General features: G+C 42.3%; 1 protein-coding gene across 1 annotated transcript in view; it reads left to right on the top strand.

Moving 5' to 3' along the window:
- Nucleotides 1-19184, top strand: part of SRPRA (SRP receptor subunit alpha) — a 62077-nt gene extending 42893 nt beyond the window's left edge. The window contains exons 13-14 of the mRNA XM_077457814.1: nt 10795-10893; nt 15859-19184. Coding sequence (XP_077313940.1) covers nt 10795-10893; nt 15859-15987 — 228 coding nt within the window. The 3' untranslated portion in view covers nt 15988-19184. The remainder of the gene's footprint in view (nt 1-10794; nt 10894-15858) is intronic.
- Nucleotides 19185-21952: the final 2768 nt, after the last annotated feature.

Raw genomic sequence — 21952 nt, 5'->3', positions numbered from 1 at the left:
AACTCCTGTTAAAGAAATCGGTACACACCTGCCATAATTTTAAAGTGCCTCTGATTAACCCCAAATAAAGTTCAGCTGTTCTAGTAGGACTTCCCTGACATTTTCTTAGTTGCATTTAGGAAACTGTGCTAGAGATCTAAAAATACATTTAAAGCAAAGCAACTGCTTGAAGTGAGATGCACACAATAATTAAATAAAAGAAAAGAAGAAGCTGCGCAAAAAAAATCCCAATCGGGTGCAGAAAAAACTTCACTAAAGCAGCATGTTATTGATCAATATTAGGGAAGTGAATCCTCTTAATGGCACCACAGTGACTTCAAGCAAAAAAAAGTGCCCCACCACCTTAAGAAAAATCTGCTTACTGGAAAACGAGCATAAAAACAGATGGCTATAACCCAGCCAAGGCCTTTAGCTTGCACGGATGATCAGTGACTGACTAGCACAGAAAGGATAGCTACAGATTTTCCCATGTGGCCATAAGCCCAGCAATTTGACCCAGAAAGAAAGACTGACCATAGTGTAATAGTCTATTATCTTTAATATGTAAAAAATATTGCACTTGCATGGGTACATTAACAGTTTGCATGTTTTGTTACAAAGAAAAACAAATAAAAATATCCAAGCCTGCCTAAATTTTGCAAAAACACATCTGCAGTCTCCCAAAAGCATGTTGAAAAATGTGTTTGGGTCTGATGAAATCAAGGTTGAACTTATTGGCCATAATTACAAAAGATATGTTTAGCGCAAAAACAAGACTGCACATCACCAAAAGAACACCATACCCACAGTAAAGTATGGTGGTGGCAGCATCATGCTTTGGGGCTGTTTTTCTTCAGCTGGAACAGGGGCCTTAGTCCAGGTAGAGGGAATTTATGAACCGGTCCAAATACCAGTCAATATTGGCACAAAACCTTCAGGCTTCTGCTAGAAAGCTGAACATGAAGAGGAGCTTCAACTTTCAGTATGACAACGACCCAAAGCATACATCCAAATCAACTAAGGGATGGCTTCACCAGAAGCAGATTAAGGTTTTGGAAAGGCCCAGCCAGAGCCCAGACCTAAATTGGATTTAAAATCTGTGGGGTGATCTGAAGAGAGCTGTGCACAGGAGATGTCCTCGCAATTAGACAGATTTGGAATGTTTTTGCAAAGAAGAGTGGGCAAATATTGTCAAGATGTGCCATGCCGATAGACTCATACCCAAAAAGACTGAGCGCTGTAATAAAATCAAAAGGTGCTTCAACAAAGTATTATTTTAAGGGTGTGCACACTTATGCAAACATATTTTTTTTTTTATTTTTACTTCCCTCCACCCAAAATATTTCAGTTTGTTGTTCAACTGTGTTGTACAGTTTAAAGGTCACATTAAAGGTGGAAAAAGTTCTGAAATTGATCTTTGTCATTTTTTTTATATCACAGAAACCTGACATTTTGACATGGGTGTGTAGACGTTTTATTTATTTATATTTACTCTGAATTTGTGTATGTGTGGAGATATATATATATATATATATATATATATATATATATATTGTGATCAAAATTGGAGAACAATTTATAAACACTTGCTTTTTTTTCTGAAATAATGTAATCTTCATTGTTCACTTTGACTTCACCATGCTAATATAATGTTTCTCAAAATAACCAAGGCACATCAAAAAAAAAAACACGTTATTTTGTAGAATACACAGTGATCAAAATTAGAGAACGGCAATGACTGTAGTACGAGAAATATTACAACTAAAATTTCTAAAGGTTACAACAATCCAACATTTAGTTGGAAGTGGGGGGGAGGGGCTTGCTTTGAATGACTTCAGCACATCTGCTTTACACAGGACATCACTAGTATCTCGCACTGCTCTGGTGTGATTTTTTTTTTTTTTTTTTTTTACATTCTTCTTCCAGACTCTTCCACAATTCGGTGACTGAAATGGGTTTCTTTGTCCCCAAGGGTTGGCCAGAAGTTTTTTGTTGGGTTTAGATCAGAACTCTGGGCTGGCCATTTCAATGTTTTCAGCTTAAAGGAACTGCTTTACCCATTTTTCTGTGTGACTGGGTGCATTGTCTTGCATTAAAATTGCTGCCTGAATGGGTGAGGAAGGAAGGAAGGAACTGCATGTTGTGGAAGAAGGCTTTGATAAACATTTACACTCACTTTGCCCAACTTCTCCTGCAGAAAACATCCCCCAAACCATGAGGCTTCCCTCTTCACCTTTCACTGACTTCTCTACACACTTTGGGTTCAGTGTTTCCCCAGTTTCATGACTAACATAATGTTTCCCATCGGACCCAAATAAATGAATTGTTTTCATCACTAAAATTTACTTTGGACCAGTTCCCCTCTGTCCACACAACATGCTCCTTGGCAAAGGTTAGTCTAGCCTTTTTAATTTTTTTTTCTGCTAATAAGAGGTTTGGTTTTCAATCCAAATTCTCTTCAACTGCAAGACAGTGTATGAAGAGACCGATCCCTACTCTGTTCAGCACTGAACTGGCAGGCAATCAAAGCTGCAGTGTTGAACCAATTGCCCATTGAGATTCTCTGCATTATCCTGTCCTCTCTTGCATTTGTCTTTCGTGGACGACCAGCCTTCTTGAGGGACTTGAATGAGTTTGTAACGTAAAGATGCAATATTATAGAATACGCAGATTTGGAACGTGAAACTACTCTTGCTGTGGCTGAAAGGGTCATCCCTTTGTCCTTCATCTGTGGACCTTGACAGATCTGTAAGTTTGTGGAGCACACTAAGACATTTTACTGATGCTTATATTGCAAATATATATAAGATCAAAAGTCTCATTAATTGCGCTACCACAAAAGTAATTTACATGCCTGCAATGTCCGTGTAATAAAATGTACGTTGGTAAAACTAAATGTCAACTCTGTATTCGTATAGGTGAACACCTTGGTGATATTGACTATAAGGAGCCTAAAAGTCCCTTGGCACAGCATGTTATCCTCCTTCACCATAAATCCAAAGTTGATGGACTGAGGGTGAAGGGAATTTATGCTGTAAAACTGAGTAAAAGATGGGGGGTGACTTTTACTCAAAAGTTCTAACTTTATAAATGAAATGCGATAATGCCAAGGGCACTCGACAAGGAACTAATTCTACAACTTTTCCTAGATTCTACCTAGATATCCTTGGATCTTGCTTTGTAAGAGTGCACATATTGTGCATGTATTCCATTCTTAGCATTCATATGTCTGCACTTTTTTGCTGAACATCTTTATTTTGGCTGTCTTTATACCTTGACTGAACTCAGGATCTGAGATGTACTTTTTGTATGTGTTCAGTCATTTTGTGTTTTCTCTTTGTACAAATGACTAGTCACAATAATGCCTTTTTTCCTCCTGTTTTATGTTTTGGTTTTATTTCTGTTAGTAATTAAAATCATATGTAAGTAATGGTACTAATTAACTTTTGGTTTATTTATGTGATAGTGGCTTGCCGTATGTGCTACTCAGACTATTTGTTTGCCTAGAGACACCTTAAGCATTGAATTTACCTTATATGAGGTTTAGCATCTTCTAAACACCAACCTATCTGAATATATGCAGTGTGCTGTTGGTTCCCTTTGTGACAGAAAAAAAGAAGGCTGGTTTTGAAGGTGTATTTATACACACTTCAGATAGAGGGCACTACATCCTGAAGAAGCTGGGGACTTCCAGCAAAAAGCATTAACGTCTTGCCTCTGTGTGTCTGATGCTGTCTGTTGCATCCCCCGTTTCCCATGCAGCATGGCTGACATGGCGTTTGATCTACTTGCTGGTATCAGGACATTGTAGGAGCATCTGGCTCTAGACCTATCCGAGCTGTCCACAGTTTTCCCAGGCACAGTGTCCACCTATGAAGATTGGCAGGCTGCGCCACTAGGAGAACCATAGGGAGTCCGGACTCTGTTCACTGGTAACAGGATTCTGTTGGAGTCATGGAACTTACCAGCTGACACTGGGTTATGGTAACATGCCCATTACTTTTTGCTGCGCATTTGTTTCTTTATCGTACATCAGGGGACACAGAGCCATAGTAGTAACTGTATGGGTTATATAGGCCACCTTTAGGTGATGGACACTGGCACACCCTAGACAAGAGGTTTACTCCCTATATAACCCCTCCCCTTACTCAGTTTTTTCACCAGTGTCTTCGGTGTTGATCACGAGTAAAGATGTACTGTGCTGAGCTCCCCTGGAGTATCCCTTGCTGGGGCAAGCCATGCAGCTGGATCCATTCAAAGTGTCTTTTCAGGCCGAATTGAATGGTACCCAGGCCTCATGTCGGAAGAAACTAGATTTAGCCTGTAACACTTCTCTTTTTAAAGAGCTGGACCCCGGGATCCAGTGCTTTAGTATTTTTCAGCCATGTTTCCTGGCAGGGTGCTATATGTGTCCAAGGGTGTGGAACCCCTATAAAAAAGGGCCCCGGTCCTTGAAGGTTTTCTAATGGAGCCCACCGTGATGGGTGAAGATTGGGTCGGTTGGATTAAATATAAATGAAAATGGTGCTGCGCTCCTGACGTGAAACTAAATTAAATAAACAATAAATAATTCTCAAAAATTCCTAGCGTGAAGTTAATTGAATATTAATAAAAAAATTCTCAAAATTCATGTGATAAAAACCTAAAAAGCAAAGTCACTAAATCAATCATCAAGTATACAAAAATCGAAAAAGAAGAGCATCTATCTATCTATCTATCTATCTATCTATCTATCTATCTATCTATCTATCTATCTATCTATCTATCTATCTATCTATCTATATATATATATATATATATATATATATTCTATCATCTAGTGGTGACAACGATAAATATCGCAAAGATGTAGGATAAATGTGAATAATATTCAATCATATAAAGTGCAATAGTGAATTAATTAATTAAACGTATATATAGATAAATATCCTAGTGTATATCCCAATATAAAGTGCAATAGTGTCACTCAGGTGAGGGAAAATATCAATCAATGCATAAAAAGTCCTCCAAACAAAAAGACATCATTCATATGTGCCAAAACAAGTGTCCAGTGCATATCATCCAGGTGTTTGCCAGCCAGTGAATGTGCTAAACAATTACCTTTATAGCTGTAAGGTCAAACAGCATAAACACTGACTCCTGGGGTGGACGGGGAGAGAAGGGAGAAAGGTCCAATATCACACAGCTCCTCCTATCCTGGCACCTAATAACCATGAATACTCAAAAGACAAAGGAGGAGCCGGCCATGGTGTTACCCTTGGGCTCCGGGGACCCTGGTCTTGCTTCTGCAGCACCATCCTTCCCTGAGGGAAATAGTGAGGCCGGTCAGAGTGAGTCATCAGGTTTGGCAAGAGTTGACACTGTTTCCAACATTTCAGCCCCTGTCTATATTACTGAGGATGTTTTCTCCTTGGCTGTGATGGGGTTGGAAGCTTTAAACGCATCTTCCCAGAATGGGAGAAAGCGTTTTAGGCCCACTTCTACCACCCAGGATCCTCAAACAGAGGATCAGTGGGAGGGAGAAGATGAATCCCCATCAGGAGACCATGAAGAGGCTGATAACTCCCCTCCCAAGGGGTCAAGTGAAGATGGACTTGCTTCAGCTTCACAATCTGAGCAGTTGCTGGTGCAATCTCTTACTGAAATGGTTCGCTCCACATTTATTCTACCCTAACTGAGTCGGCTGAAAAGCCCACTTTGTGTTTGGGTTCACTAAAGCCCCCTCAAGCCTTGCAGGCTTTTTCCAGTCCATTCATTGTTTGAACAACTTATGTATTCTGAGTGGGATCACCCAGATAAGCATTTTTTTCCCTCCTAAAAAGTTTTCAACGCTTTATGCTAGGGAGGAGAAATATACTGAAAAATGGGGTATTCCAGCAATTTACGCTGCTATATCCTCTGTGAATAAGAATTTAACAATGCTCAAATGCTTAGGGATCCAATTGATAAGTTGGAATTCCTGTTAAACATTTTTTCTTTGCCAGGTTCAGTGACTGAACCTGCAGTGGTGGCAATTGGAGTATGGCAATCCTTGAGGGACCAGTTGAGACAGGTGCTCAAGATTTTGCCTGATCAGCAGGCCCAGGATTTAGCAGAGTTGCCAGGAGCTATGTGTTTTTGCAATGGATGCAATGAGAGATTCTATTCTGCAGACCTCTCACCTTACGCTTAGGTTGGTGCATATGCGTCGAATCTTATGGTTGAAATATTGGTCAGCCGAAGCGCTATGCAAAAAAACTCCTGGCTGGTTTTCCTTTCCACGGTGAAAGGCTGTTTGGGGATGATTTGGACAAATATATCCAAAGAATATCAAGTGAAAAGAGTACCCTTTTGCCAGTTAAGAAAAGGAGTAAACGTCCCCGATTTTAAACTGGCTCCTTCTCCAGGGCCAGGGGCATCAGCCTCCAGGCAGTCACGATGGCCTCTGTCGCCAGGTTTAAGAGGTCAACCCCAGGGACAAAAAGTCCTAGAGCAGGATGACTACAAGACAGAATACTAAAGCCTCTTTATGAAGGGGCGCCCCCGTTTGCTCAAGTGGGGGAAGGCTTTTGCAGTTCTCAAGGGTCTGGCAGGAAGAGTTTTGCAAACAGATGGGTTGTCTCCACAATAGCTCTAGGGTACAAACTAGTTCTGAGAGTTTCCGTCTCCTCGGGTCAAATGTCCCCCCAAAGATCCAAAGAAAAAGTCTCTCTTTCAAGCGTTAGACCAACTTTTGTCTCAAAAAGTGATCATGGTGGTCCCCATGGAAGAGCAGGGGTTTGGGTTTTACTCAAATCTTTTCACAGTGCCAAAACCCAATGGATATGTCAAACCCATTCTAGATCTCAAAGATCTAAACCGATTCCTGAATATCTGCTCTTTTTGCCTGGAATCAATCCGATCAGTTGTCCCCATCCTACAAGGAGGAGAACTTCTGGCGTCAGTCGACATCAAGGATGTATACCTGCATGTGCCTATATTCCCCGCTCATCAGAAGTATCTGCGTTTCGAGGTACAAAAACTAAATTTTCAGTTTGTAGCTTTACATTTCGTTCTAGCTACGGCACCTTCAGTGTTTACAAAAGTTCTGGCCAAGTTAAGGGCTGAAGGTTTAACAATTGTGGCATACCTAGAAGACCTGCTCTTGATAAACTGGTCAGTAGCCTGCTTAGACCAAAGCATGGTCACCACAGTAAATTCCCTGGAATACCTAGGCTGGATCCTCAATCTAGAGAAACCTTCTTTAAAACCAGTAAGATATTTATTTGGGTCTGATCATAGCTACAGCCCAAAAAAGGGTGTTTTTACCCCAGGCAAAAATCAGTTCCATAAGAGCTAGTTCAGGTGGTCAGGGCAAAGAAGGATCCCTCCATTTCCCTTTGCATAAGGTTATTAGGAAAATGGTGGCTTCATTCGAAGCGGTTCCCTATGCTCGGTTTAATTTGAGACTGCTGCAAGACAGTATCTTGTCTGCTTGGAACAAGACGGTTCAAGAGCTAGATTTTATTTTTTCAATGCGTCTCTTGCCAAAAGTGCACGAGAGCCTCAGTTGGTGGAGGATATCCAAGAATCTGCAGAAGGGGAAATCCTTCATGCCGGTTACCTGGAAGGTGTTAACAACAGATGCCAGCCTTTCAGGTTGGGATGCAGTCCTGGAAGAAGCGACTGTCCAAGGAAAATGGTCCAGGGCCGAAAGGACCTCGCCCATCAACATTCTAGAGATTTGGGCAACATGCTTAGCCCTAAAGGCCTGGACGTTCAGGTTTGCGGAATTGTCCGGTCAGAATTCAATCCGACAATGCCAAAGCAGTGCCTTTTATCAATCGCCAAGGGAGAGGTAAACCATATCCTAGCCTGGGCAGAAAAGCATGTGCTATACATTTCGGGACCCTTCATTCCAGGGATAGAGAATTGGCAGGCTGTCTACTTGAGTCGCGAACAGTTGTTCCTGGGAAATCGTCCCTTCACCGCGACATCTTCCATATGCCAAAGATGGAGGGGTCCTGGATGTGGATCTGTTTGCGTCCAGGTTCAACAACAAAGTCAACAACTTTGTGTCAAGAACAAGGGATCCTCTCACGTGCAGAACAAGTGCCTTAGTGACCCCGTGGGATCGGACTCTTGATGATTTATGCATTCCCTCCTATTCTGATGCTATTTTGTCTGCAAGGAAGCCAGCTTCCAGAGTCATTTATTATAGAGTCCGGAGGGTATATGTTTCCTGGTGTGAATCCAGGAGTAGGCATTCTAGAAAATGTTATAGGTAGAATTCTTGCCTTTTTGCAAATGGGATTAGAGATGAAGCTGGCCTTGAGTATCATCAAAGGTCAGGTCTCGGCCTTATCAGTATTGTTCCAACAACCACTTGTTTCGCATTCTCTGGTCCATAATTTCATACAGGGGTAACGCAGCTTAATCTGACGGTTAGGTCACCCTTGAAATCTTGGGACCTGAATCTAGTTTTGTCGGCTTTACAAAAACAGTCTTTTGAGCTGATACGGCATACTCCCTTGATCCTTTTGACAAAGAAGTTAGTTTATCTGGTTGCCATATTTTTGCAAGAGGGGTATCAGAGTTGGCTGCTCTTTCTTCCAAAGAGCTATATTTAATTATTCACAAGGATAAGGTGGTATTGCGCCCTCATCCTAACTTTCCACTGAAGGTAGTGTCAGGTTTTCATCTAAACCAGGATATTGTTTTGCCTTAATTTTTTTCCAGAACCCTTGTTACACAGAAGAGAATTTGCTACAGTCTCTTGATGTAGTGAAGAGCAGTCAAAGTCTACTTGAAAGCGACTGCTCAGATTCGGAAAACATGTTATGTTTTGTGATGCTTGAAGGTCTTAGAGATGGTGGATTTCGATGCTGTCCGTCCTTTTCTAAGGGGATTCGGCAAGTGATTGTTCAGGCTTATGGTTTGAAGGGGGAAATTTCACCTTTTCAACTCGAAGCACACTCCACGAGGGCTGTTGGTGCTTCGTGGGCAGTGCATCACCAAGCCTCCATGGCTCAAATCTGCAAGGCCGCAACTTGGTCTTCAGTCCATACATTCACCAGATTTTATCCAGTGGATGTAAAAAGACAGGAGGATATCGCCTTTGGGTGCAATGTGCTGTAGACAGCAGTATAGGTCCTCAAGTCTGATGACACCCTACTTTTGTTTGTCTCCTTCCCCTCAGATAGCATTGCTCTGGCACATCCGATATAGTTACCGTACTACTATGGCTCTGTGTCCCGTTATGTACGATAAAGAAAATAGGATTTTTATAATGGCTTACCTGTAAAATCCTTTTCTTGGAGTACATCATGGGACACAGAGGTCCATCCCCTCTTTCTGGTATACACATGTATTGCTTTGCTACAAAAACTGAGGTACTCCTGGTAAGGGGAGGGATTATATAGGGAGTAAACGTCCTGTCTTAGGGGTGTCCATCACGTAAAGATGGCCTATATAACCCATATACTTACTACTATGGCGCTGTGTCCAGTGATGTACTCCAAGAAAAGGATTTTACAGGTAAGCTGTTATAAAAATGCTGCTATCAACATCAGCCTATATTCATCAGGGTAGAACCCATGAGACTGTATTTTTATCTTGATGTCACATTGATCCAGCCTTGATCTGTGTCACTCGAGCCAACTGAGCTATTGCATCATTGATTGCTACTCATTACCTACTGGCATACAGAGACACCTGCTAGCATTGGGTATACCCAGCCATTCATTCCATGGTAATATGGTCACTGCACTATTGTATGGGTATGTGGATGCATGACGACACCTAGATGTTTGTGTTTAGACAACGTTGACTTTTTAGATGGTTATAGGTGGAGGAGTATCGTTTTGCATTTTGACCTGTTTTTTATTATTAAATTATTATCATTTTATTTTGATTTTAGTTTTTTCTTCCACTTTTTTGATTACTATATCTCTGTGGCTCTTTGACTGTTCCCTCTTCTTGGCTCAGTTCTCTTTTTATATGCAGTCCTTCAGCCACTGAGCCCCACTTCTATTGGACAGTGAGTGGATGAGCTCTCAGCGGTATTTGGATTTCATAGTGTGGTTCCCAGTTTCCCAATTTTTCTTCATCCGGACAACCTGCTGCCCAGGGGGGTTTCAGTCACTTCAGAACGGCTCACCACCTTGAAAGTTAGGCTGCCAGTTAAATAGGGTTTGTCAGATAATTAAAGAAATTGGCACACGGTGCCAGAATAACACCAATAACTGGGAGCTATCTGAAATTGTTCTCTAGTTTTTATCAATTTTCTTTTTCAAATCTCATTAAAGTTTTTATGCAGTGCTTCAAAATATACGCAACTCATGAAATATGCTTAACAAAAACTACTTTTACTACTGTTTAGAGCATTTCAAATAGCACTAATATAATCGCACATATAATTTTCTATTTGCAATGGAAATCTAGTGAGATTGTACACGGATAGAGATAAAACTGTCTGTGTGTACAAGCAAAATCCCATGTAATCGGTGAGATTTCATTATTTCCTTTCTGAGATTTGCCTGCAGCATCTCTTGACGTAGCTTTCCTAAACACCTGTGGGGATGATGCTGACAAGGTCACCAATGCCTAAACTGAAGGCCTGTTAAGAGAAGAGGGTAACTAATCAAAGTTAGCATTTTATTAAATAAGTGGAATTAGGATGATTTGCCCAATATGTGTGTGTGTTTTTTTTTTTTGGGAATTGGGACCTCGTCTGAGTCCCAGAATTCCATTTTGGGCTTCATGTCTGGTAGGATTCCACTGTTTTGTACCATGTTTTCTCTGTTCTATGAATGGTAATTAATATTCTGTGTTGGGTCTTTTTTTTCCCCCCTAAAGGTGAAGTTCAACAAGGCATTGGCTGACCACTCTATGACAGAGAAGCCACGTCTCATCGATGGCATTGTGCTCACCAAATTTGACACCATAGATGATAAGGTGATTTTAGTTTTTAACTGTCCTTTCTTTTTACTACTACAAACACATGTAGACTTTTTACAGCCAGTTCATTTTATGTGGCACCAACAACTGTAGCACAAGCAACATGCATTATAGCCTTCCCTTCCCTAAAATTGCTTACTCTGATTTCACTGCAAACTCTGAGTTTCTCACATTGGGCATTTACAAGCTGCAGCAAGTCAGAGTGTGTTCAGTTTCTGGGCTGGACAACATCCAGCATGGAGGCTGGCTGGAGGACATGGGAGTTACCTAGGCAAGTTTGCATGCAGACCACCCTAAGAAGCCCACCCCTTCAGACTGACATCCACCCATCAAGAGCCATTCCACTGCTTGTATCAGTGTGGAGGACTCTTAAAAAGGAGAAAAGGAGTACTGAGGCCGGGTGCCATGTTTACATGAAGCTATGCACAGCACCCTGCTGACCCTTAATACCAGCCTTGATATTACTGTGTTGCATAGAGAAGTACATCTCTGGATCTAAAATATATATTTTTAAATTGGCATTTCAATCGGGAGAAAGAGGAACCAGAAAGGGAAAATACAAGCAGATTAACCACTTCTGGAGCGCCGCACGATATACGTCTTAATGGGGGATAAAGTTGTTATAGCAGCAGCTAGCTGCCATAACCCTGGTATCCTTGTGTTCGGCCGGCGGTCTGGTTTGAGCTCACTTTTATCAGTGGCGAGGAGAGGGCCACCGGCGCCCTCCACCACTTTCCGGATCCATCGGCAGCAGCAGAGGCAATCAGATCTTCACTCCTGGTGGACATGGAGACGACTGAGGGGGATGATGACCCCCCACCCATCTCCATAACAATGCAGGGTGGAAGCGACGTCAAAATGTCACTTCTGCCCACAGCTGTTAAATGCAATATAAAGAAAAAGTATTTTTTTTAAAAATTTATAAATAAAAGGCCCTTTTAAGTGTAATTATGAGATCTGAGGTCTTTTTGACCCCAGATCTCATACCTAAGAGGTCCTGTTATGCTTTTTTTTTTTTTTTTTTATTAAATTACAAGTCATATTTACACTCCTTGTAATAGGAATAAAAGTGACACTTTTTTTTAAATTCGTGAAAAAATAAAAGTTGAAATAAATAAGAACTTTAAAAAAAAAAAACAGCGTCCCGTCCTGCCGAGCTTGCTTGCAGTAGCGCCTTCAAACCACACACGTGAGGTATTGCCGCGATCGGTAGAGCGAGAGCAATAATTCTAGCCCTAGACCACTTCTAACTTAAAACATGCAGCATGTAGAATTTTTTTAAACGTTGCTTATGGAGATTTTTAAGGGTAAAAGTTTGTCGCAATTCCACGAGCAGCGCAATTTTGAAGCATGTTGTGTATTAATTTACTTGGCATAACATTCTTTCACAATATAAAAAAATTGGGCTAACTTTACTGTTGTCTTATTTTTTTTAATTCAAAAAAAGTGTATTTTGTCTCAAAGTGCGCTTGTAAGACCGCTGCGCAAATACAGTGTGCTATAAAAGTATTGCAATGACCACCGGTTTATTCTGAAGGTTATTAGAAAAAAAAATTGTATAACGTTTGGGGGTTCTAAGTGATTTTCTAGCAAATAAAAAAAAGTTTTTTACCTTAAGTGGTTAAACTTTAGCTTTAACTCACAGTCCACAAGTTTTTCCACATTTTTGAGCAACCAGTTAAAAATAATGTAAAAAATGTGTAACCACAGATCAAAACAAACTCTGATGCAATGAAACTAGTAAGGGCCGGTTCACACAGGGGGCGATGCGAGGCGACACCGACTTGCCTCGCCGTGACCTGCCGCGACCTCAGCGGCGACTTGCAAATGACTTCTGTATAGAAGTCAATGCAAGTCGCCCCGAGGTCGCCCAAAAGTAGTACAGGAACCTTTTTTCTGAGTCGGAGCGACTCGAGTCGCTCCTCTCAGAACGGTTCCATTGTACAGAACGGGGGCGACTTGTCAGGTCGCGGCACGGCAAGTCGTGTCGCCCCCTGTGTGAACCAGCCCTAAAGAGCAATTGTTTTGCATAAATAAGGTTACAAATGCAAATAACCAAACAAATCAAAAATAACGTAAACATTTGAAGTAAGCACTCAGAAAACACTTAGTTCCTGAGTGTCTGAGTGCATCCGAGCGGCTCTGAGTGCTCTCCAAGTGTTACCGGTGCCCCCACCACCTCCTACATGCGGTACTGCATACACTTGCAGTGCCACTGGAACAGATTATTTGAGTTTCCATTATTTCCTATGGGGAAACTTGCTTGATATACAGTGGGGCAAAAAAGTATTTAGTCAGCCACCAATTGTGCAAGTTCTCCCACTTAAAAAGATGAGAGGCCTGTAACGGTCATTATAGGTATGTATACCTCAACTATGAGCGACAAAATGTGGAAACAAATCCAGACAATCACATTGTCTGATTTTCGAAAGAATTTATTTGCAAATTATGGTGGAAAAATAAGTATTTGGTCACCTACAAACAACATTTCTGGCTCTCACAGATCTGGATATTCTTCTTTAAGAGGCTCCTCTGTTCTCCGCTCATTACCTGTATTAATGGCACCTGTTTGAACTTATCAGTATAAAAGTCACCTGTCCACAACCTCAAACAATCACACTCCAAACTCCATTATGATGAAGACCAAAGAGCTGTCGAAGGACACCAGAAACAAAATTGTAAACCTGCACCAGGCTGGGAAGACTGAATCTGCAATAGGCAAGCAGCTTGGTGTGAAGAAATCAACCTTGGGAGCAATAATTAGAAAATGGAAGACATACAAGACCACTGATAATCTCCCTCGATCTGGGACTCCACGCAAGATCTCACCCTGTGGGGTCAAAATGATCATAAGAATGGTGAGCAAAAATTCCAGAACCACACGGGGGGGACCTAGTGAATGACCTGCAGAGAGCTGGAACCAACGTAACAAAGGCTACCATCAGTAACGCACTACGTTGCCAGGGACTCTGATCTTGCAGTACCAAACACGTCCCCCTGCTTAAGCCAGTACATGTCTGGGCCCATCTGAGATTTGCTAGAGAGCATTTGGATGATCCAGAAGAGGATTGGGAGAATGTTATATGGTCAGATGAAACCAAAGTAGAACTGTTTGGTAGAAATACAACTTAACACCATACCTACTGTGAAGCATGGGAGTGGCAACATAATGCTTTGGGGCCCTTTCTCTGCAAAGGGAACAGGACGACTGATCCCTGTACATGAAAGAATGAATTGTGAGATTTTGAGTACAAACCTCCTCCCTCCTAGCAAGGGCATTGAAGATGAGATATGGCTGGGTCTTTCAGCATGACAATGATCCCAAACACACCGCCCAGGCAATGAAGGAGTGGCTTCGTAAGAAGCATTTCAAGGTCCTGGAGTGGCCTAGCCAGTCTCCAGATCTCAGCCCCATAGAAAACCTTTGGAGGGAGTTGAAAGTCCGTGTTGTCCAGCGACAGCCCCAAAACATCACTGCTTTAGCCACTAGAGATTCGCGCTATAACCGAATGACGGCTACAGAGCGGACCTGCTTTGCCGGGACGACGTCTATTGATGTCGTCCCGTGCATGAGTGGCCTGCGCGCCCCCCTCGCTCTGTGATCAGCGAGTATGAGACTCGCCCGATCACGGATTGGAGCAAGGGGTCGATCCCGACCCCCCCTTACCACGTGATCAGCTGCCAGCCAATGACAGCTGATCATGTGACACAACAGAGTCGGTAATCGGCTATTTTTCCTCCTCGTGCTGTCACTGGCGCCCGTGATTGGGACATCAGTCCCGATCACAGCCAGCTTATCAGTGTCCCCCTGCCAGTGCCACCTAGATAATAAAAAGTGCCCACAGTGCCACCCATCAGTGCCCATAATCTGCCTCAACAGTACTGCATCTCAGTGCCACATATCCGTGCCCAGCAGTGCCACCTATCAGTGCCCATCAGTCCCATCTAGCAGTGGTACCTATCAGTGCCCCTTAGTGACACCCATCCGTGACACCCATCAGCGCCGCCTTATCTGTGCCTATCAGTGCCGCCTCATCAGCGCATTTCAATGAAGGAGAAAAATGACCGGTTTGCAAAATTTTATAACAAACTATGAAACATGATTTTTTTTATTTATTTTTTATTTTGCATCTTTTTTTGTTTGTTTAGGAAAAAAATAAAACTCCCAGCTGTAATTTAAATACCACCAAAAGAAAGTTCTATTTGTGGGGAAAAAAAAAGATAAAAATTTCATTTGGGTACAGTGTTGTATGGCCGCGCAATTGTCATTCAAAGTGCATCAGCGCTGAAAATTGGTCTGGGCAGGAGGGGGGTTTAAGTGCCCAGTAAGCAAGTGGCTAGAGGAGATCTGCATGGAGGAATGGGCCAACATACCAGCAACAGTGTGTGACAACCTTGTGAAGATTTACAGAAAACGTTTGACCTCTGTCATTGCCAACAAAGGATATATAACAAAGTATTGAGATGATGAACTTATGATATTGATCAAATACTTGTTTTCCACCATAATTTGCAAATAAATTATTTCAAAAATCAGACAATGTGATTGTCTGGATTTGTTTCCACATGTCGTCTCATAGTTGAGGTATACATACCTATAATGACCGTTACAGGCCTCTCTTATCTTTTTAAGTGGGGGAACTTTCACAATTGGTGGCTGACTAAATACTTTTTTGCCCCACTGTATGAGTGCTTTGGATTACAAGCATTCTTCTGGAACTAATTATGTTCATAATCCAAGGTATCACTGCATTTTAAATGTGTTTGGTTATTTGCATTTGTTACCTTTATTTAGGCACATCACTTGCACTTTACTAGTTTCAGTGCAACAAGCCTCACATGATATCCAGTGTGGGTGATTTATTGTTGTATCTCGTTATTGCTGTGGGTAAGGCAGTGTGTCTGTTTTCCTCCTTGTGCTGTTGGGTGATTCTGATTGGATTTGCTTTGTTCCTCTTGCAGGTGGGAGCCGCCATCTCTATGACGTACATTACTGGGCAGCCCATTGTGTTTGTGGGTACAGGGCAGACTTACTGCGACCTGCGTAGCCTGAATGCCAAAGCCGTGGTGGCTGCTCTGATGAAGGCCTAACAACTTTTCCTGCAGAAAATCTTGCCATTAAAGTGTTAAGAATTTCTTGCTCCCCTCCCCCTCGCAGTGCTGACGTGTTTATGGTAAAGAAAGGAATTTTTGTCTCTGCTGAGCGAATCCTATCCATCTGCCTGAAGCCAGAGATCATTTCTTAGATGCTGTAATGAAAGAACAAGCATCCTCCAGTCACAGAGGATCTAAGGGCCTATTGACACCATTATGCACTGCATTATTGAGCATCAAGGCAGTCTGCCTAAGTGTTTAAAAAAATAACTTTTTTTTTCTTGCCCATCCCATGGTATAGCATTATGTTGTGGCGCACTGTGGTTTGTATCTTAACACTCTACCACTTGCGTGTGTGTAATGCATCAGTGCAAATGGGCCCCAAAAGTGCCAGCCTGTTCTTGCCACCAGCAGCTTGGATTTGAGGTTCTTGCATAGCTAAATGTCACTCTTAAAAATGCTCTAGTCCCTGGGCGTGTGCGCATGTTTCCTTTTTTCATTGCTGGTGCTTGCAGTCCCATCTCCTCCTTTAGACAACAGTGCAAAAAGCAAATCCCAGCTCAGGGGTTTGTAATATTTCAGATAGAACTGCCTTATTCACTAAAATCTGTCCATGTTCCTGAGAGAAAGAGAACATATTTCGGCTTCATTGCTCCTGCATGATCATTAACGCTGAAGGGTGTTTTCAATGGATTATATAAAAGGATTTTGCAATGAGTGCAGAAGTCCTATGGTCCTTTTTTTTTATTTTTATTTTTTTCCCCCCCCCCATCTGTGGAGGGATGCAGGCAATCATTTAATGTCGGGACATACATAAGCAGTATACCTGAAAAATGGGTGCAAGCAACTGCCCGTAAACAACTTGGTTAGATATTTTCCAGCAAAGCTAAGAACTGACAAGAGCAGAAAAAAGGATGCATGCTTGGATTAGGAGGGTTATCCTTGACTGGCATGCAGATTTGTTTTCTGTCTTCCTGTTAGGTGGCAGGATAAGGCTTCTTATTGGATAACACTTTTTTTTTTTTTTTTCATATTGCTGTACTGCGTCCCTGTTGTTGGGGATATTGCCTCTCTTTGTTATGTCTGACACTTGTTACATAGACCTAAACAGAGAATGAATATACATCCCAGGGGAACGCTTAGGAAATAGCAGATAGCTTACTAAACTGCTATCTAATGGGTGAGGACGCAGAATCCTGACCAAGGTTTTAACCCCTTTTCTTTGCCATCAAGTAAACTTTAACTGAGTAAAAGATTTTTACTGAAAGCACCAGCTATGGAAATAGCCTAAGATGAAAAATATATTTTAAAATTGCCAGGTCCCTTTTACCAAGCCATGGCTGGGAAACAGAATTCTAAATGAACTCTTCAGGCAGAGGAGGGAACATCACGTATTGCCAGCAGATGGCGCCGGTCGTATATGCATCTAGATTTTGCTGCTACAGGAAACTGCAAACTCCCATCCCCTTCCAGAGCACCTGTCCCTTTCAGGGCCATTTTTAGGCTAGTGAATGGCAATGCTGCCTAATCATGGATTCGATAAGCTTAATATAAAATGGTTTAGCCTAGAAAATGGCCACATTACCCATGTGGGGGGCAAGTGCATATTTTATTCAGTATATTACTGGCCGCAGAGTTTGTGCTGAGAGCATGTAAAGGGTGAGCTTTGAATGGCCTGTATACTAGCATGTTGAGGAACTGGCATGTCTGAGGTACCTAATGGATGTTAAAGAGAGCCTTTCACCTTGCCCACTCAGGTTCTTTTGGAAGAAAACCGCTCACCTAGATACTTGTTTTCTGTGTGCTTCTCCTTTGGAGTCGTAACTTTGTGTGGGCTACATGTGTCCGAGTTTAGATCAGGTTAGCTTTTTCTTCCTGCTGGTCAGGTGACAGTGTTCAGGCCCCAACACTGCATCTTAAGAGGATACAGGATCCCTTCCTCCATAGCTGGATGTCCTGGATATTTACCAAAGGCTCCAACAGAGTAGGGCAGGGTTGTGCACAGAACTATGTGAAGATGGAGGCAAGAGGTGCTTCTGACAGGTCAAGTTGGCACTTAGACCCAAATGGCCAAACAGTCTCTCAAAAGTTGTACCTAAAGTTCTTGCAAAAGAATACCTATTGTACGTACTCCCTCTTTGGCTGTCTCCTACCTTTAGTTCTAGCTCTTTGATGTATATATTCTCAAGGCACCCCGTTGGCTCCTTGCTCCAACCCCTATGTTACTACTAAAGAGGAGCTCTGGTGTCTCCCAAACTCATCTCTGGCCACATTTGTGTTTGTTTTTTTCCTGGTGAGGTGTGTGCATGGGGCCGTTCCTGCTCTGCAACCCAACTCCTTGTTTATGTAAGATTTGGGGTAGGGATGACCTAGCCCACAGCTCATTGGAGTATTAAAAAAATAAATAAAAATCTCCCACACAAGTTCGGCTAGAGTTAAGTTTGTAGGATGACCAGGCTTGCATATAGTCATCATAAGCCTCAGTAGTGATTTAGAGCAGTGTTTCTCAACTCCAGTCCTCAAGGTGCCCTAACAGGTCATGTTTTCAGGATTTCCATTATTTTGCACAGGTGATTTGATCAGTTTCACTGCCTTAGCAATAACCACAGCCATTTCAGCTGAGGGAAATCCTGAAAACATGACCTGTTGGGGCACCTTGGGGACTGGAGTTGAGAAACACTGATTTAGAGGGTCAGAGGATGGAGTTAATAGCGCCCATCACTTGGTGTTTGGCACTTCCAGAGAAGTGTTGTGGAAACTGCAGCACTGGGAGAAGGTAGGTGAGCCTTGCTGCTGGATAAGTGAATATAATCAGCTATTTTAGGTACAATTTCCTTTCTTGTGTGACTGTTCTCCTCCTGCAGCTAAACGAGATCAAGGCCGTTCAAACCCACCGGGGCCCTCTTCGCTCAGCCCGATTGGACAGGGCATCCCTCATGTTCCCAGCATTAGATTTACTCCTTGCCTGTCTACCAGAATCATGTTGTTGCATTTAGCACTGTTCTGTGTGTACCAGCACCTAAGAAGCACCATCCTGTTTTTGGTTGCGTGCCATACGGCTGCTGTACTTCTCCTCTTGTACTTTGTCTAGTGGCACCATGCTAAGCTGATGTGCAATAAATGGATCCATATCCATTCTACAGAGGCAAACCTTAATTTATAAAAAAAATAAATTTCTTAAATAATGTTGGAAATATGTTTGTGCTGATAATTTGTCACTATAATCTGTATTTAAGGTGCATGCAGATTGGAACTGAAAAAGAAGAAAGAAGAAATTCTGTTTTCATTTTATTTCATATACAGCAAAATTTAGGTTACAGACTGGTTTTAGAAAACTTTACAAAAAGCCAACCAAGATGACAGGAGTTTAACCAAAACAGCCAATCGATCTTAGCACTCATACTGTAAACTGTTCTTGCCAGATGAACATTGATTTATGTACTAGGCCATAACTAAAAGTGAACCTGTGCCCAGATCAAGCACACTAAAGATTTTCCAGATTCTGAACAAGCAGCTAAAGCACTGTAAAGCCTATGAAATTTGCAACTCAAAAGCAGGCAATTGCAAAAATATACACTTTACAAAAATTGAAACCTTCAATACATTGGCATTCAATACAACTGCTAAATAAGTAAAATATTGATTTAATCCAGCAGGCACGTGACTGCAAGCACCTTTTCCATGTTCCTGCTGAGCAGGAAGCAGAACGATTTGACCATTGTATGTCAGCTTGTGATGGCAGACTATAGAATTACAGCCAAGCCTGTGTGTCCCGGAGAAGAGGATTCAGTCTAACCACATTAACATGAGTGTGCTTAGTGTGTATCAAACAGGAAGTTCTACAATCCGAAGGGATCACTAGGTAGTTGTAGGGCTTCTAGAAATAAAAGGGAAACTTTATACAATTGGGGACAACAAAATGTAGCCCTAGCATTTACATTTTATCTGAACCTACACTTTAAACAATTCCTCATTCACCTCTATAAAAGCATTGCAGGCAAATTACAATTTCAATATAGGCAGTGGGTTTTTCTATTAGAACAGATACACCTTCTAAAGTAAACACACAGGAAGTGTTTCTAAACTCTTTGAGGATGAATAATTTCATATGAAGAGCAGCTAGAGCGGTTAGAAACAGCTTTCTTTATAGCTTATACTACTTGTCAAGGATATTTAAATAATTTAATGCCCAGTCTGGACACAGGTGTACTTTTAAAAAGGTAAATACCGTATATACTCGAGTATAAGCCGAGATTTTCAGCCTCTTTTTTGAGGCTGAAAGTGCCCCCCTCGGCTTATACTCGAGTCATCGCTGTCTGTCTGCCCGATCAGCGTGTCGAGCAGACAGACAGCGGCCATTCTAGGATTCAAAGGCCGCGCCTCCGTCTCCGCCTTCGCCTGTGATAGGCGGAACACTGAATTTCCCAGCAGTCTGTGTTCCGCCTATCACGGACGTCCTCTCATCCTCGTCCGTAGTATGAGGATGAGCGGACGTCCATGATAGGCGGACCACTGACTGCTGGGAAATTGAGTGTTCCGCCTATCACCGACGGAGGCGCGGCTTTTGAATCCTAGAATGGCCACCGACGAAGAGCTGCGGGACGGGCCGGGACGGGACGCAGGACGGGACGCAGGCCGGGACGGGACGCAGGCCGGGACGGACACAGGCAGGCTGGACACAGGTAGGCTGCACGGACACAGGTAGGCTGCACGGACACACACACACACACACACACACACACGGATGGATGGACACACACGGATGCATGGACACACACACACGGATGCATGGACACACACACACACGGATGCATGGACACACACAGGGATGGACGACACACAGGGATGGACAGGCATGTCTCACCCTCGGCTTATACACGAGTCAATAATTTTTTCCAGTTTTTTGGGGGTAAATTGGGGACCTCGGCTTATATTCGGGTCGGCCTATACTCGAGTATATACGGTACATACCCCTCTTCTGTCCCACTGACCATAGACAGGGAGGGTCAGGAATGGTGACCGCCATGTTTTACTTGTAATACATTGTACTTTAAAGTCATTCCATCTAACAGTCACTGTACACAGAGCTGGTTGTAGGCCCATTGTCACTTCATCTCTCATGTCACATCTCTAGCAGTCGCTGGCTACCATTTGCAGGTCTGTTTGGGGCTCCATGATTTCTAATAGTGAACATGAGACATAGAGCTTACAACAGCCTCTCAAGGCGTAGGCTGTCAGATGAACTAGCACAAGCAACATTAGGAGTTGGTATAAATCAATTGTTGATAACCGCATGGTATAAAAGATGTATTGGAGCATACGACCTCAGAATACACAAAAATTGTACAGAAAAAAGTGACGCTCATGTTGGGAATTGAGCTGCTTGCTGTGGTCCATAATTAAGAATGTGAATCGGCTACAGCGGGGAAACCATTGTATATTCATTGAGTTAAGGGCCCCAAATCTGCTTTGTAAAGGCAAGATTTGCCAACATGACAAGCAATCTGCCCCCATCCTATAACTTTACTTTGTAGGAAACACTTTGGACCCATTGTTTGTATGTATTGCGTGGCGATACTCAGAATACCAGCTATGACCCTGAGCTATTTTGAAAGGTGTTTTTTTCACCGTAGTATAAAATCTGCTGTACAGATTACTGTTCCCTGGAGCAGCAGTCCATTTTGATACAGTAGAAAAACCCACTGACACTGTGCAAAATATAAAAACTCTGTACAAAAAAAAAAAATATGAACTGTGAAGTACTGAAAAACATAACCCCTCAAGAAAAGAAAAAAAAATCTCCTGGAACGGCCCGTGTGTATATTATCCAGAGACAGAAATATAGACACCATTCCCCATTAAAGAAAAAAAAAAAAAAGGTCTCCTACATCATGGACGCAATTATCAAAACTTTCACATCTGCAATGCCTGTCTCATAGCCAGCACCCTCCAAGCAGCTAAT

Source organism: Lithobates pipiens, unplaced genomic scaffold, assembly GCF_037356315.1.
Source record: "Lithobates pipiens isolate NorthernLeopardFrog02 unplaced genomic scaffold, aLitPip1_a1.2 Scaffold_27, whole genome shotgun sequence".
In the NCBI taxonomy this organism is placed as follows: domain Eukaryota; kingdom Metazoa; phylum Chordata; class Amphibia; order Anura; family Ranidae; genus Lithobates; species Lithobates pipiens.
This window is presented reverse-complemented; position numbering and strand designations above follow the sequence as displayed.